This window comes from Pogona vitticeps, chromosome 2, assembly GCF_051106095.1.
Source record: "Pogona vitticeps strain Pit_001003342236 chromosome 2, PviZW2.1, whole genome shotgun sequence".
In the NCBI taxonomy this organism is placed as follows: Eukaryota; Metazoa; Chordata; class Lepidosauria; order Squamata; family Agamidae; genus Pogona; species Pogona vitticeps.
In genome coordinates this window covers 293,338,210-293,352,616 of record NC_135784.1, presented here as the reverse complement: position 1 = coordinate 293,352,616, position 14,407 = coordinate 293,338,210, and the positions used below count along the sequence as shown (strand labels likewise).

Sequence of the window (14,407 nt, the reverse complement as noted above, 5' to 3'; positions counted from 1 at the left end):
CCTGAACTTGGCATGTGTGTAACTAATTTGTCTTGATGTTTTCCCCTTTTCAGTGAGATACCGTAAGTGGTAGATTCAAACAGGCTTTCCCTCCAGTCAATTAAGAGACCTTTTCTTTCTTTTTCTTTTTTGAGCTTTGCCATTTTGGATAGTATTAATTATAATAATTGCATTATATATGTTATTTTTATGCTGTTTTAATGTGTTTTTAACCTATGTAAGCTGCCCCGAGTAGACGCTGTCTAGAGGGGCGGGGTAAACATCAAATAAATAAATAAATAAATAAATAAATAAATAAATAAATAAATAAATAAATAAATAAATAAATAAATAAATAAATAAAGTGGTAGATGAGTTGGTTTTTAGAAATATATCTGGATAGTATGCATAAATTGAACTTGTCTTAGATTGAAATGGTGCCTTATATGAAAACCTTCCCTCATGATAATTTGTCAGATTATCTGGCACTGTTCAGTGCACAGTCTTTTAATAAAAATAAAGCAGCTATATTTCAATTGCTTTGTCTGTCATTCTGTATGTGCACCAGAAGGCTGGAATAAAGGTCAAAGCAAATTTTGTAAGGTTCTTCAAGGATGTAGGAAAGCTCCGAGAACTAGTTTAAGTAAACTATGGTATTATGACAAAACTTTTAGTCTTGAACAAATAGTAAAGTTTACCAGAATATTTAATCTGGAGACAGGGGTGAAAGAGAATTGGTTTCTAAACCGAAACATAGGTGAGGTTGTTTTATTCTAGAGTGCTAGAATTGCTACAAAATATGGACTTATAAAAATTTATTTATTTATTTATTTATTTATTTATTTATTTATTTATTTATTTATTTATTTATTTATTTATTTATTTATTGGACTTATATACCGCCCCATAGCGCTACAAACACTCTCCGGGCGGTTTACAATTTTTTAATTATACAGGCTACACATTGCCCCCCCAGCAAGCTGGGTACTCATTTTACCGACCTCGGAAGGATGGAAGGCTGAGTCAAAAATTAACTTTGACTATGAAGAAATTGAAATAGAGATTTTATACACATTAGTTCAGTCGTTAGTCCAAATGAGACTACAGCCAAGAAATTAAAAGAAGATCAAGACTCGGAAGGGCAACAGTGATGGAACTACAAAAGGTCATCAAATTTAAAGATGTGTCACTTAAGATAAAGACCAAGATGAGCCACCTTCTTGTATTTTCAATCAATATGTATGGGTGTGAAAGCAGGACAGTAAAGAAAGTGAACAGGAAAGAAATTATGTGTTTGAAATGTGTTGCTGGCGGAGAGCTTTGTGGATATCCTGGACTGCCAGAAAGACAAACAAGTGGATCCTACCATGTTTCCCTGAAAATAAGACAGGGTCTTATATTAATTTTTGCTCCCAAAAAAAAAAAAAAAAAAAAAAAAAAAAAAAAAAAAAAAAAAAAAAAAACCACGCATTAGGGCTTATTTTCAGGGGATGTTTTATTTTTTCATGTATAAAAATCTACATTTTTTTCCAAATACAGTCATATCATCTTCTTCTGGTTGTTGCACTATGGTGGAGGGCGTGGTTTCACTTAACTGGGGCTTATTTTGGGGGTAGGGCTTATATTACAAGCATCCTGAAAATTCATACTAGGGGTTATTTTCAGGTTAGGTCTTATTTTCGGGGAAACAGGGTAGATTGTATCAAGCCTGAACGATCCCTGGTGGTAACAGTGTTGAAACTCAGGTTGCCCTCTATCTTGGACACATCATGGGGAGGCTGGATTATTTGGAAAAGAAAATAATGCCAAGAAAGATGCAACAACAAAAAAAGAAAGACCAAGTATGAGACGGGCTGACTCCCTAAAGGAAACCACAGGCTTGAGTTTGCAAGAGCTGAACAGAAGCTTCTGAATACACATTTCGGAGATCACTCATTCATAGCATCACCATAACTCAGAAATGACTTGATGACACATTAACAAAAACAACAATAAAATTAGAAATATATAGGTCACAATAAGCAAAAAATCCTCCCTGGCCTTTGTTTAGAATGATGAAGCAATACAGCTCATTGTTCTTTTTAAATTTGTTTGCTTGTTTTTTGTTTTGCACGTTGGGGGTAGTGTATTAACAAGGTTATTAAGAAATCTCATTGTCTTTTTCCATGATTTCAGTCATAAAATTAATAGATACTCTGTTAGTAATTCTTTTTTTAGGTATTTTGAGTGTGCGGCTATATAAATAGTGGTTATATTTCTATTTAAACCAAAGTCCTATATTTACTAATGTCTTACACAAGTGACAGAAAGTACTGGAAATTATCCTATGGCTAAGTCATAGAAAACAAAATTTGTAATATTTAGTGAAAAGGTGGTTTGTTTTTAATAATAACTTATATGATTTTAGGATGGTGATTCTTCAGTAAGGAATACAGCATCGTTTTCTTTGCGATCGCCACAGTCTGTATGTTCTCCAGCTGGAAGTGATGGAACCTCTAAAGGTACTTCTATAGCTTTGTTGTGCTACTGTAGTTAGAAATCTTAGATCTGTCCCAGTTGAAAGAAACTCAGAAAACCAGTTAATACGTTGCTTTCTAAAGAAGAGCTTAGTTCCATATTAACTGAAATCAAATTGAGCATCAAGATCCCCCCCTATTATATGTTGAAAAACAGAAGTCTTTAAACACATAAATCATATGGAAGATTAAACTGTATTGATAAAGGGATGAAATGTTTTACTTTATTATATTTTAGTTCCACAGCTGCATTTTTAATTTTAATGTACTGTGATTTTCAAATATCTGTGCTGTTCCTCCTGTTCCTTTCTAAATTAAAGGAACCTTAAATTTCACATCCATATATTTCTATGTCTGTTGTAACTTCCATTACTATTTAAAAATTGTGATCCAACAAGCAGATTACCCCACAAACTGTGTATTGTGATCTTGTGGATGATTGACCTCCTCTATATGGGATAGGGAGAAAATGTGGTTTGTTGAGGGCTAGTAAGACTACTGATGGAATTGTGAGGGAGTTGCCTTGAGCATCCCCACCATAAGAGCCCAGTGTAGCCTGGGAGCAAATGAACTCCCTTGCCCCTAGCTGGCAGGTATGTTCCCCTGCAGGTGGAGGAAGGGCCACCACCTGACAGCTGGAGGAGGGTGCGATGGCAGGAATAAGTAGGAGTTTCAAGGCTCAGGGTCAGCCATATCAGAGGAAGGGGAGATTTGGCAGTTGGCAGTTAAGCATTGGGATCCCATCTTCTGTGCCTCTGCAGAGGTGCTAGCAGATAGAAGACAAGAGAAGGCACCTCCTCCCACTCAGCCTGTTCAGGAATGGAAGAGGTCATGGACCTGAGGCTCTGGCAATGCAGCCCCCAACCAATCCAGTTACCCCCCCCCCCAGCCTTAGCATCTTTGCAGCCTGATGGGAGCCATGGAGCCTACCAGAACTCAGTTTTGGCACTGGAGACACATGCAGCAATAGGTGTAGCAAAGGAGGCTCTGGGAAGAGCAGCACTATGGATACCAGTCCCCATCTGGTCCTCCTTAAAAGGACTGCACCCTAGATTGAGACTCATGCTTCCCACCTGGTATTCTGGACCTGGACTTTTGGAACTCCAGTGAAGTAAACTGGGGCCCTAGCGAGACTGACTGTGCCCAGGGGGAAAGGGGCGGTAGGGGCCAATTCTGTGCCTTTAATAAAAGTAGCTGTGTGGGACAAAGCCATGCTGGAACCCATGGATTTTTTGCCAGGGGTCTTCTCAGCCCCTGTGTCCCTGGGGCAGGCCTTGGGAATAGAGGACTCACAGGAATACATGAAGGCTTAGAAAAGTTTGCAAAGCTATCTTATGAGGTTGAACAGTCCAAAAAGCAGGGATATTGCTGTTAATTCCTGCTTCCCAGTCATATTCTAGCTCAGTCAAATGGAATTCCTAATGGAACTGAACATCCTTGAATTTAAAACAAATTTGAAAACTAAGAATATGTGCTTTGATGCTTTGTTTGGACAAGTGACAGTGGAATAATTTCTTTGTGATACTATTAATTTTTGGTATGATTAATTTCAGTGATATTGGGAAAGAGACATGTTTTTGACTCACAAAGTCAGCAGGAATGGTTCAGCAGAGGGTTGTATAAGTTGCCTACCATATTAGTTGAACATTTTAAAAATTATTTTAACCCTTTTGTTCAATGAAACCGTAGTATAATTTCACTCCTGCTATAGTTAATGTGTGCAGATAATTTTTTCTATATACAGTGAGTAATTTGAATTTATGGCAATATTCTGGGATCTGATGTTCAGTAAAATAATGGAATAATTACAGGGGCCTTCCTAATGGAACTGAACATCCGTTTTTTAATTGTCAAATCTTTAACTTTTTCATAATTCATTCCACTAATTTTGCAGCTTCTTTTTTCTTTGTTTGCAATAGACGTTTCCCTCTCATTGCATCAGTAAGTGATGGCAAATAATATTTTTCATTCAAGACATTAATATAAATCACTACAAACATCTTGCTTCATTCTTGTGATCATTTACTTAAAAACCTATATGTGCAGGTACATAAGATGTGCAACATCTGGGCAAATCAGGAAAATACTGAAGAAAATATGTTGTCCAACTGTGGAGTCAACATCAAGAATATTGTTTTACTTCTTCTTTTGTTAGGAATGCCATTTGTTGACAGTAGATTGCCAGTGAATCCTAAGTGTTATCTAAATAAAAAGAAGTTTTGTATTGTTCATATGTATCTCATACCTTCCTCAACTAACTATGGAAATGTTGATTATCACATCTCCTATGTCGTCGTCATTTAGTTGTTTAGTTGTGTCTGACTCTTCGTGACCCCATGGACCAGAGCATGCCAGGCCCTCCTATCTTCCACTGCGTCCCAGAGTTGTGTCAAATTCATGTTGGTTGCTTCGGTGACACTGTCCAACCATCTCATCCTCTGTCGTCCCCTTCTCCTTTTGCCTTCACGCTTTCCCAATATCAAGGTCTTTTCCAAGGAATCTTCTCTTCTCATGAGATGGCCAAAGTACTGGAGCTTCAGCTTCAGGATCTGTCCTTCCAGTGAGCACTCAGGGTTGATTTCCTTTAGAATGGATAGGTTTGTTCTCTTTGCAGTCCAGGGGACTCTCAAGAGCCTCCTCCAGCACCACAATTCAAAGGCATCAATTCTTCGGCGGTCAGCTTTCTTTATGGTCCAGCTCTCACTTCCATACATCACTACAGGAAAAACCATAGCTTTGACTGTTCGGACTTTTGTTGGCAAGGTGATGTCTCTTGCTTTTTAAGATGCTGTCAAGGTTTGTCATCACTTTCCTCCCAAGAAGCAAGCGTCTTAATTTCGTGGCTGCTGTCTCCATCTGCAGTGATCATGGAGCCCAAGAAAGTAAAATCTGTCACTGCCTCCATATCTTCCCCGTCTGTTTCCCAGGAAGTGATGGGACCAGTGGGCATGATCTTATTTTTTTGATGTTGAGTTTCAGACCATTTTTTGCACTCTCCTCTTTCACCCTCATTACAAGGTTCTTTAGTTCCTCCTCACTTTCTGCCATCAGAGTGGTATCATCTGCATATTAGAGGTTGTTGATATTTCTTCTGGCAATCTTAATTCTGGTTTGGGATTCTTCCAGTCCAGCCTTCCGCATGATGTATTCTGCATATAAGTTAAATAAGCCGGGGGACAATATACAGTACTCCTTTCCCAATTTTGAACCAATCAGTTGTTCCATATCCAGTTCTAAGTGTTGCTTCCTGTCCCACATATAGGTTTCTCGGGAGATAGATAAGGTGGTCAGGCACTCCCATTTCTTTAAGGACTTGCCATAGTCTCCTATGTCCTATGTAATTTCCCAAAACTTCTGAGGTAATTAAGACCTATTACACCTTATATGAAAACTGCAAACTAACGTTGCCCTCAACCTCTTTAAGGACTAGGCTGCACAGTGGAGGAGAAAGACAGACCTGGGATACATGTGGGGGATAGTTTTTATACTCTTATATGTTTTTTTTTTTTCTTCTTCTTCTTTTTAGTTAGCATTACACTGTATAGGTTTATGTATGTATATCTTTTTATTTGTTGCACTGCATATGATTATGTTTTTTTTTTATTATTAATTGATCTGTTATATTGAGTTATACTTTTTTCCCTCCTTCCTTTTTATTCCCCCCTCTTTTTTTTTTTTTTCCCTTGATGATGGATTGGAGGGCCTGCCCTCCCAGCGAGGGGTCCCAAAACATCCCAGTAGTCACGGGTAGGGGGAGATATGGCGTTGGCCCCGTCCCTGCTCGTGTAAGAAGAACGATGGGCAGATGCCTAAAACCTGTACATTGTTCTGAGACGGAGTCCAACCCCCAGTATCGAGGTAGCCAGTCCAGTCGGCCATCCACTCTGCGCCTGGTGTTGTTGAATGCCAGGTCTGTATCCAACAAGGCCCAATTAATTTACGATCTTATTTTGGAGCAGGATGCAGACCTGGCATGCATAACCGAAACCTGGATTGGCGGAGAGGGGGGTCCCCCCCTAGCATTCATCTGTCCGCCCGGTTATGCCGTCCAACACCAGGGTAGACTGGAAGGTCGGGGGGGGGAGTAGCCATTGTTTATAAATCCAGCTTAGAGGTTGCCAGGCGCTCCGCAGTGGTAAAACCGGGTCTAGAGGCTCTTCACGTGTCGATTGGGGCCAGGGATGGTATTGGGATTTTGCTGGGTTACCGTGCTCCCCGCGACCCAGCCACTTCCCTACCGGAGCTGGTGGACTTTGTCTCCGCGGCACTGCTGGGTTCCCCGAACCTATTGGTTCTGGGGGATTTCAACGTGCATGCGGGGGCAGAGGTTTCTGGGCCAGCTCTTGAGTTCTTGGAGACCATGGCCTTCTTGAACATGTCCCAACATGTTAACGGCCCCACCCACGTGGGTGGCCACACACTTGACCTGGTTTTTTCCACAAATGGGAGCGAGAGTGGTCCGACGGTGACTGACCTTGAGTCGGTCCCCTTGTCATGGTCGGATCACCACCTAATAAAATGCATCCTCAACATGGCTCTTCCCCCCTGCAGGGAGCAGGGACCTATTGTCATGGTCCGCCCTCGAAGGCTACTGGATCCGGTTGGATTCCAGGAGGCCATGAGAGGTGCCACGACTGACCTGGCTGGCGCTCCTGTCGACGCTCTGGTTGATGGCTGGTTCTCAGCCGCGGCTAGGGCTGCAGACACGATCGCTCCTAAACGCCCTCTCCGCCGCAGAGATCGTCCGGCACCTTGGTTTAACCAGGAGCTCCGGGCATTGAAGCGGGTCAGGAGACGGCTAGAGCGCAAATGGAGAAAGGACCCGACGGATTGGAATTGGATAGCTGTTAAGGTCGCTACTAACCTTTACCTGGCTAAGGTAAAGGCTGCCAGTCGAGCATACTTCGCTAACCGGATAAGCGAAGCCTCCAACCAGCAGGCGGAGTTACTCCGTATAGTACGCGACCTATCCGGAGTTGGTCTGAGCGACGGGCCTCCCTCTAGTTTTTCGCCAGACCAATTTGCAGCATTTTTTAAATCAAAAGTGGAGGCCATCCGCCGGGACCTCTCTCCTTTTTTGAACACAGTGAGTCGAGCAGAGATGTCCAGCGCTCCGTCTTGCCCGGTGATTCTTGATACCTTTCAGCCTGTTACGCCTGACACTGTGGCCAGGGTGCTTGATCGCTGCCGTGCCACCACCTCCTCCTTGGACCCTTGCCCGGCCTGGCTAATCAAATCAGCCAGGCCTTTAACAACGGAATGGGCCACGGTTATAATTAATGGGTCTTTCCTTGAGGGCAGATTTCCATCTGCCCTGAAGGATACACTCATTAGGCCCATCAGGAAGAAACCTAGTTTGGCGGCGGACGAAATTGGCAATTACAGGCCCGTCGCCAATGTTTCTTTCCTAAGCAAAGTGGTGGAGAGGGTGGTGGCCGATCAGCTGCAGGCACTCCTGGATGAAACAGATGCCCTGGATCCATTCCAGTCGGGCTTCAGGCCGCGCCACGGTACGGAGACGGCACTGGTCGCCCTGTGTGATGACCTATTGAGGGAGGCCGACAGGGGCAAAGTGTCTCTGTTGGTCCTCCTTGATATCTCAGCGGCCTTCGATACCATTGACCACGGTATCCTCCTGGGGAGGCTCTCCGAGTTGGGAATAGGCGGCCTGGCATTGTCCTGGCTCCGTTCCTTCTTGGAGGACCGTCCTCAGAGAGTTCAGCTTGGGGAGAGTGTCTCGGCCCCGTGGATCCTCAATTGTGGGGTTCCGCAGGGGTCGATTATCTCCCCAATGCTGTTTAACATCTATATGAGGCCGCTGGGCGAGGTCATCAGGGGGTGTGGAGCCAAGTGTCATCAATATGCTGATGACACCCAGCTCTATATCTCCTTTTTGCCAACCACAGGAGATGCCGTTCCGTCCCTTCAGCGCTGCCTGGAGACTGTACTGCAATGGATGCAGGAGAACGGGCTTAGGCTGAACCCGGACAAGACGGAGGTGCTGAGGGTGGGCGCCCCCGCAGTTCGGGATTTGGGAAACCCCCTCTCTTTTGGGGGGGTGACCCTGCCCGTCAGGGATGTGGTCCGCAGCTTGGGGATCCACCTGGACCCGGCGCTCACTATGGAGTCCCAAGTGGCGTCGGTGGTCCGTACCGCCTTTTTTCATCTTAGGCGGATAGCCCAGCTGCGACCCTACCTTGATGTGGGGGCTCTCACTACCTTGGTACATGCGCTCGTAATCTCCAGATTAGACCACTGTAATGCGCTCTACGTGGGGCTACCTTTGGGGTTGCTGCGGAAGCTACAGGTGGTGCAGAATGCGGCGGCCAGATTAATCAGCGGTGTGAAAAAATACCAACATATTTCACCCACTCTGGCCGCCTTGCACTGGCTGCCCATCCGCTTCCGCATCGACTTCAAAGTGTTGATGCTCACGTATAAAGCCCTAAACGGTTTAGGGCCTCGATACTTGGCGGAACGCCTTCTCCCGCCAAGATCTACCCGTGTCACTCGCTCGAGCCAGGAGGTGAGGTTGAGGAGCCTAACGCCGAGGGAGGCCCGGAAGGAGAAGACAAGAAATCGGGCCTTCTCGGCGGTGGCTCCTCGCCTCTGGAACAACTTACCTCCTGTGATCCGCAGGTCTCCCTCGCTGGGTGTCTTCAAGAAGCAATTAAAAACATGGTTGTTCCGGCAGGCCTTTCCATCATTCTCCTCTTGACCCCCCTCTTTGTTTTTGCTTTTGCTTTGTGTATTATATGATTTAATGTAGTGCCTTCTTTCTTTTTAGAATTGTCTGTTTTCGTTGTTTTATATTATTTTTATGGCTGTTAGCCGCCTAGAGTGGTCCGTGCGGACCAGATAGGCGGGGTATAAATCAAATAAATAAATAAATAAATAAGGTTGTCATTTATGCCCACTAAATTAATGAATGATCAAAAAGCATATGGTTTTAGAGTGAGTAATAGGTGGGAACTATAAAAATACTGGATAGATCAGTAAGTTAGTATCACTTTAGGGAACCAGGAGTTGGAAATTTGATTCCCTGCTGTGCCAATGAGGAGAAGAGCCAGATTGTTCAACTTTGGGCAAGCTGCACATTATCATAGCATCCCCAAAATAAGGGAATCTTAAACTACCTCACGGTACTCTTTACGTAGAAAACCTTGGGAAGGGTTGTTGTAAGTCAGAATTGACTTCATAGAATGTGGTTACAGTAATAGAAGGAAACAAAGCCTAAGTGAGTACAAGCTAATTAAATACAGGCTGCAAGGAACCTGAAAATGTCCATTTCTTTGTGGGGTGCAGAGGAGGTATCTATTAGAATGGGCTAATCCCATCATTGCCCAGATCAGAAGGCAGGAAAAGCGTGACTGTAGAAAAGTTTTGGTAAATCTACAGCTCTCTTCCAGCATTCTCCTTTCCTGCCTTATCCCACATCAGAACCATTGTGCATACTTTGGCTGTTTCCCTAGTCATCCTGGATTGCTTATTAACCTCCAGGTCTTCCTGCCTTTCCTTTCTAACTGTATGATCCTTCCCATCATCTCTGCCTTGCTACTCTTTCTCCATCTTCAGAAAACAACCCCAGTTTGCCTTTCCTTCCTATGTAGCCCTGTGACTTCTACTAGGAAGAGAAGGCAAGATTCAAGGCCCATCAAGGTGGGTTGATGGAAAGTATGCATAAGGTGATAGAAACTATGCAGCCACGAAAATGGCCACTTTGGTGCCTGTCCTGTGTATTTCCACATTGTGCAAGTAGGTTGCAGCAATTCCTATTACAGAAGAGGCCTTATTGAAGACCATATTGTCTCTGGAGCTTGTCTGGTACTGCACTCATCTCTGGATGCCTGTTCTTTTGCCAGTGCAGACACTTGGATTCCTCTCTCCCCTATCCTTCCCAAATCCTTTAAAAGTCTAATCTATTTGGCATCAACCTTTCCTGAAGTTCCTTCTTTTTTTTCCTTTGGGATCAGAGGTGGAGCACTGTTTCTGAAGTTTTTGATGGAGGTGTGGATCTTCAAAATGCAGAGCTCCCATCATGTTGACATCATGAATGCTCCTTGATCTACCACATACCTCTGTTTCCTCCTGATGTGTGCAAAGAACCTTTTTGCTGCTCCTGATCCCCCACAGTCTTCAAGGCCCTTCACGTCCAGTCAGGGTGCTCTTCTACCTCACACTGCCAGAGCTCCCGAACATACTCACTTCCCCCCTGGAAGTGCCCCTGACTCCTTGTAACAATTAGTAGAGTCTTACTTTTCCTGAACTTACCGTATTTTCCATGTATAAGATGCCCCCATGTATAAGACACCCCCACTTTTCTAACCCAAAATTAAGAAATCTAAATGGGGCTTAGCAAGTGGAGGAGAAAGCAGGGATCAAAGCCCTGCAGGATTGCTTTGATCCCTGCTTTCCCCTCCACTTATTTTTGTTCCTTCCTCAGCTTACTTCCGTGTACAGTGGGGTCTTGACTTAAGAACGGCTCGAGTTAAGAACATTTTGACTTAAGAACCACTCTCATAGGAAAATATTGACTTGACTTACATACTTAGATTTGAGTTAAGAACTGAAAAAAAACCACGTGGGAGGCAGGGAAAGTGCAAAATTTGAACTTTCAGTTAACTGTTGGACAGTGAAAAGGGTGCCTGTCTGCTTCCTCACTCCTCCCAGCGTTTAGAGAGTGGATTGGGAGACAGTCTTCAGACTGCCTGGTACTGCCTGGACTGTATTTTCCCTTCCTTCCCTGAACCTTTCTTGACCTAAGAAAAAAAAAGAAACAAAATATCTCCCTCTAGTGGTCGAAGGCAGAATAGCAGCTTCCCATTAGTTTCTATGGACGGAAAAGAGCAGATACGGATCAAACGGTTCTCAATGCATTCCTATGGGAAATGCAGATTTGACCTGAGAACTTTTTGACTTGAGAACCGCCTTCCAATACGGATTAAGTTCTCAAGTCAAGACCCCACTGTATAAGGCGACCCTCAATTTTTAGTCTAAAGATTTTAGACAAAAGTATAGTCTTATACATGGAAAATGCGGGAAGTCACATTCTGCTCCCAGGATCAGGGTGCAACCCACAAGCATGCCAGGCTTCTTTTCTCACAACTTCACTGTCTCAATGTCCTGCCCTTCTCCCATCTAGTGACCATTTCTCCAAGGAGGATCTGTGAGAGATTTCTGATTTGGACCCTGCCTTCCATCCTGCTCATGGAGCCATTCCCTTATCTCTTTATTATTTATACGAATAAATAATCTGAAAGCGCTTCTCTAAAGAGGTGAAATATAAGAGAGAGAGAGAGAGAGAGAGAGAGAGAGACAGACAGACAGACAGACAGACAGACAGACAGACAGATTAGATAGATAGATAGATAGATAGATAGATAGATAGATAGATAGATAGATAGATAGATAGATAGATAGATAGATAGATAGATAGATAGATAGATAGATAGATAGATAGATAGATAGATAGATAGATAGATAGATAGATAATTTCCCCCAAAATAAGACAGGGTCATATTAATTTTTGCTCAAAAAATGCATTAGAGCTTATTTTCAGGGGCTGTTTTAATTTTTTTATGTACAACAATCTACATTTATTCAAACACAGTCATGTCATCTGGCATGGTTTCACTTAACTGGGGCTTATTTTGGGGGTAGGGCTTATATTACGAGCATCCTGAAAATTCATGCTAGGGCATATTTTCAGGTTAGGTCTTATTTTCGGAGAAACAGGGTAGATATGTAGGTAGATATGCTGATTGATTGATTGATTTGTGTTTATGGGCTGCCTAGAATTCTGGCTGGAGAATTCTTTGAGAATTCTGAGGTTGCTATCCAAGAAGACAAAAGAACACACCTCTGACTTGGATAAAAGACGCCATCTGAGCACCCTTCAGCTCTCCATCGACTTGCATCTCAATTTTTCCCCCCAAGTATCTTCACAGTCCTTTACACCCTCTGAATCTAAATGTTGTAGTCAAATCCCTTACTATAACTCCCTTTCAATTTCTCTGGGACATTCCTCTCTGTCCTTTTTCCTACAAAGTAGCTTTTTTGTTGACAGTCACTTCAGGCGAGAGAATGTCAGAGTCATTTGCCTGATGTGTTCAGAAACACATTTGTGTATTCCAGGAGGACCGGGTTAAACTGTTCTGATCCCTCCTTTATTTCTAATTTTTTTCCTAATTCTATGTCTCTCACAATGTAACGTTACTTTCCTTCTGCTCTGACTCTACATATCATCAAGGGGAGGCCTGGCACAATTTAGATGTTTGGAGTGAATTGAAAACTTACATCTCTTGCACTGAGTCAGGTGATTGAATGCTCTTTTTGTTTCTTTCTAGCTGCTCTCTCTAGGGAAGAAATTCTTGAGACAGACTTTGGCCTGATGGATCAGAGCCTCTGTAGCCAAGGCCTATGACTGATTGAAACTTTCTTCATGTACAGCTCTCACAGCTCATCCCATTATGGCAATCGCCAGATCTATAGCCTTTTCAGCTAATGCCCCCATCCAAAACTCTGCAGGGTGACCGCTTGGAGCATCCCATCAACATTTCTCCACCATTATAAGATTGATAAAACATAGAAGTGGCTTTTGGAAGGCTGGTGCTCCAGACTTGCATTCTAGTAGATTCTTTGCACTAACCAGAGAAAGTGTGCATAGGGTATGTACCATGATGATCTATTCTGATAAGTGCAAAGAAGGCATCCAAATCTATCTAAATGCTACCAAGAGAAGCCAGTCTGAACCTTCTCAGGTAGATTGGTAGCTTTCCTCTTCTATATCCCTCTCTCCCTAGTTTGTGTTTTGTGTTTCTGATAAGAAAATAGCCTGCTGTATGAGAACTGCAGACCTACTAAAAACTATTTCATAGTCATATGTTTCCAGCCTTCTGATATGGCCAGTGACTGGACTAACCCATTCTAATGGATTATTTTATGCATTTAGCAGATTGGACCATCATAGTGAGTGACCAGTGTATTATTTTGGCCACTAAAAATAACATGTACATGCCTGAATGGACACTTCTATTTTTTTCTGATTTTTTGAGAATTGGGGCTTTAGGGATCCTCCCACAAATCATGTGCAGTGAAAATGACTGTTCCTGGGGGCCTCCAGTAGCAGATATATTTTGGTTAAAAATAGAATAGGAGGCCTTTGGCGACCCTTGAGGGCCGTGAAAATATGCTGAGAGCCGCAAGCAGCCTGTGCACCACATTTTACCCACTCTGTCCTAGAATGTTAGTAAAAGACAAATTAATTTCTTGACATTGTAAATGTTTTCCTTTCCCTTATTCAACAAGGGAAAGCCAAGGTACAGCTATTATCCTCTTCATGTATGAAAATGTTTACTATCCTGTGTTTTATGCTGCATCTTTGAATGCAGAAAGATGATGTAGCTTGAACTGGAGGCAAGGCTGAATAGATTTTGTATTCTGTTGCACCCAGATAATTTTAATAAGTAGAAAGTATCCTACTTTGTACAAAGTGAAGGAAAAGTCATGCCCTGTAGGCACTGAACTTTTGTGTTGTTGTACTGTGTTAGTCAGTGAGGCTTAAGAATGTATGGAATTTTCCTCACAGTAGAAGAAGCAGAAGAGAAATATCTTGCATGGAAAACAAACCTGGTCTCAATTGGATAGATTTAATAATTACACTTCTTCTAATTCTTACAGTTTGAGTTTATAACCACAGAGTAAACAAATCTGTCAATCAACTTGTAATTTTGCAACATATAATTACATTTTGTAACTAGACATTCCTTTGATTTGCTTGCAGTTAGTTCTACTTTATATTTGTGGTATTCAAAGGAATACTGACTGTACAATTCAAGAGAGTTTTTCTAGAATTTCTGTAGCAAATTAATTGCTACAGAAATTGTGATATCTGTGCCTGTAAACTTATAGTT

General features: G+C 42.7%; 1 protein-coding gene and 1 long non-coding RNA gene across 6 annotated transcripts in view; both read left to right on the top strand.

The window, feature by feature from the left end:
• The window catches only part of NIPBL (NIPBL cohesin loading factor), a 232,471-nt gene that overhangs the window by 113,210 nt on the left and 104,854 nt on the right, over positions 1-14,407 (top strand). For all 5 annotated transcript variants that reach the window (XM_020795682.3, XM_020795685.3, XM_072992835.2 and 2 more), the window contains one exon: positions 2,387-2,480. In XM_020795682.3, coding sequence (XP_020651341.3) covers positions 2,387-2,480 — 94 coding nt within the window. The remainder of the gene's footprint in view (positions 1-2,386; positions 2,481-14,407) is intronic.
• On the top strand, positions 2,951-12,483 carry LOC144586366 (uncharacterized). The gene is made up of 2 exons (XR_013541149.1): positions 2,951-5,854; positions 9,395-12,483. It is a non-coding gene; the product is annotated as an uncharacterized LOC144586366 (long non-coding RNA).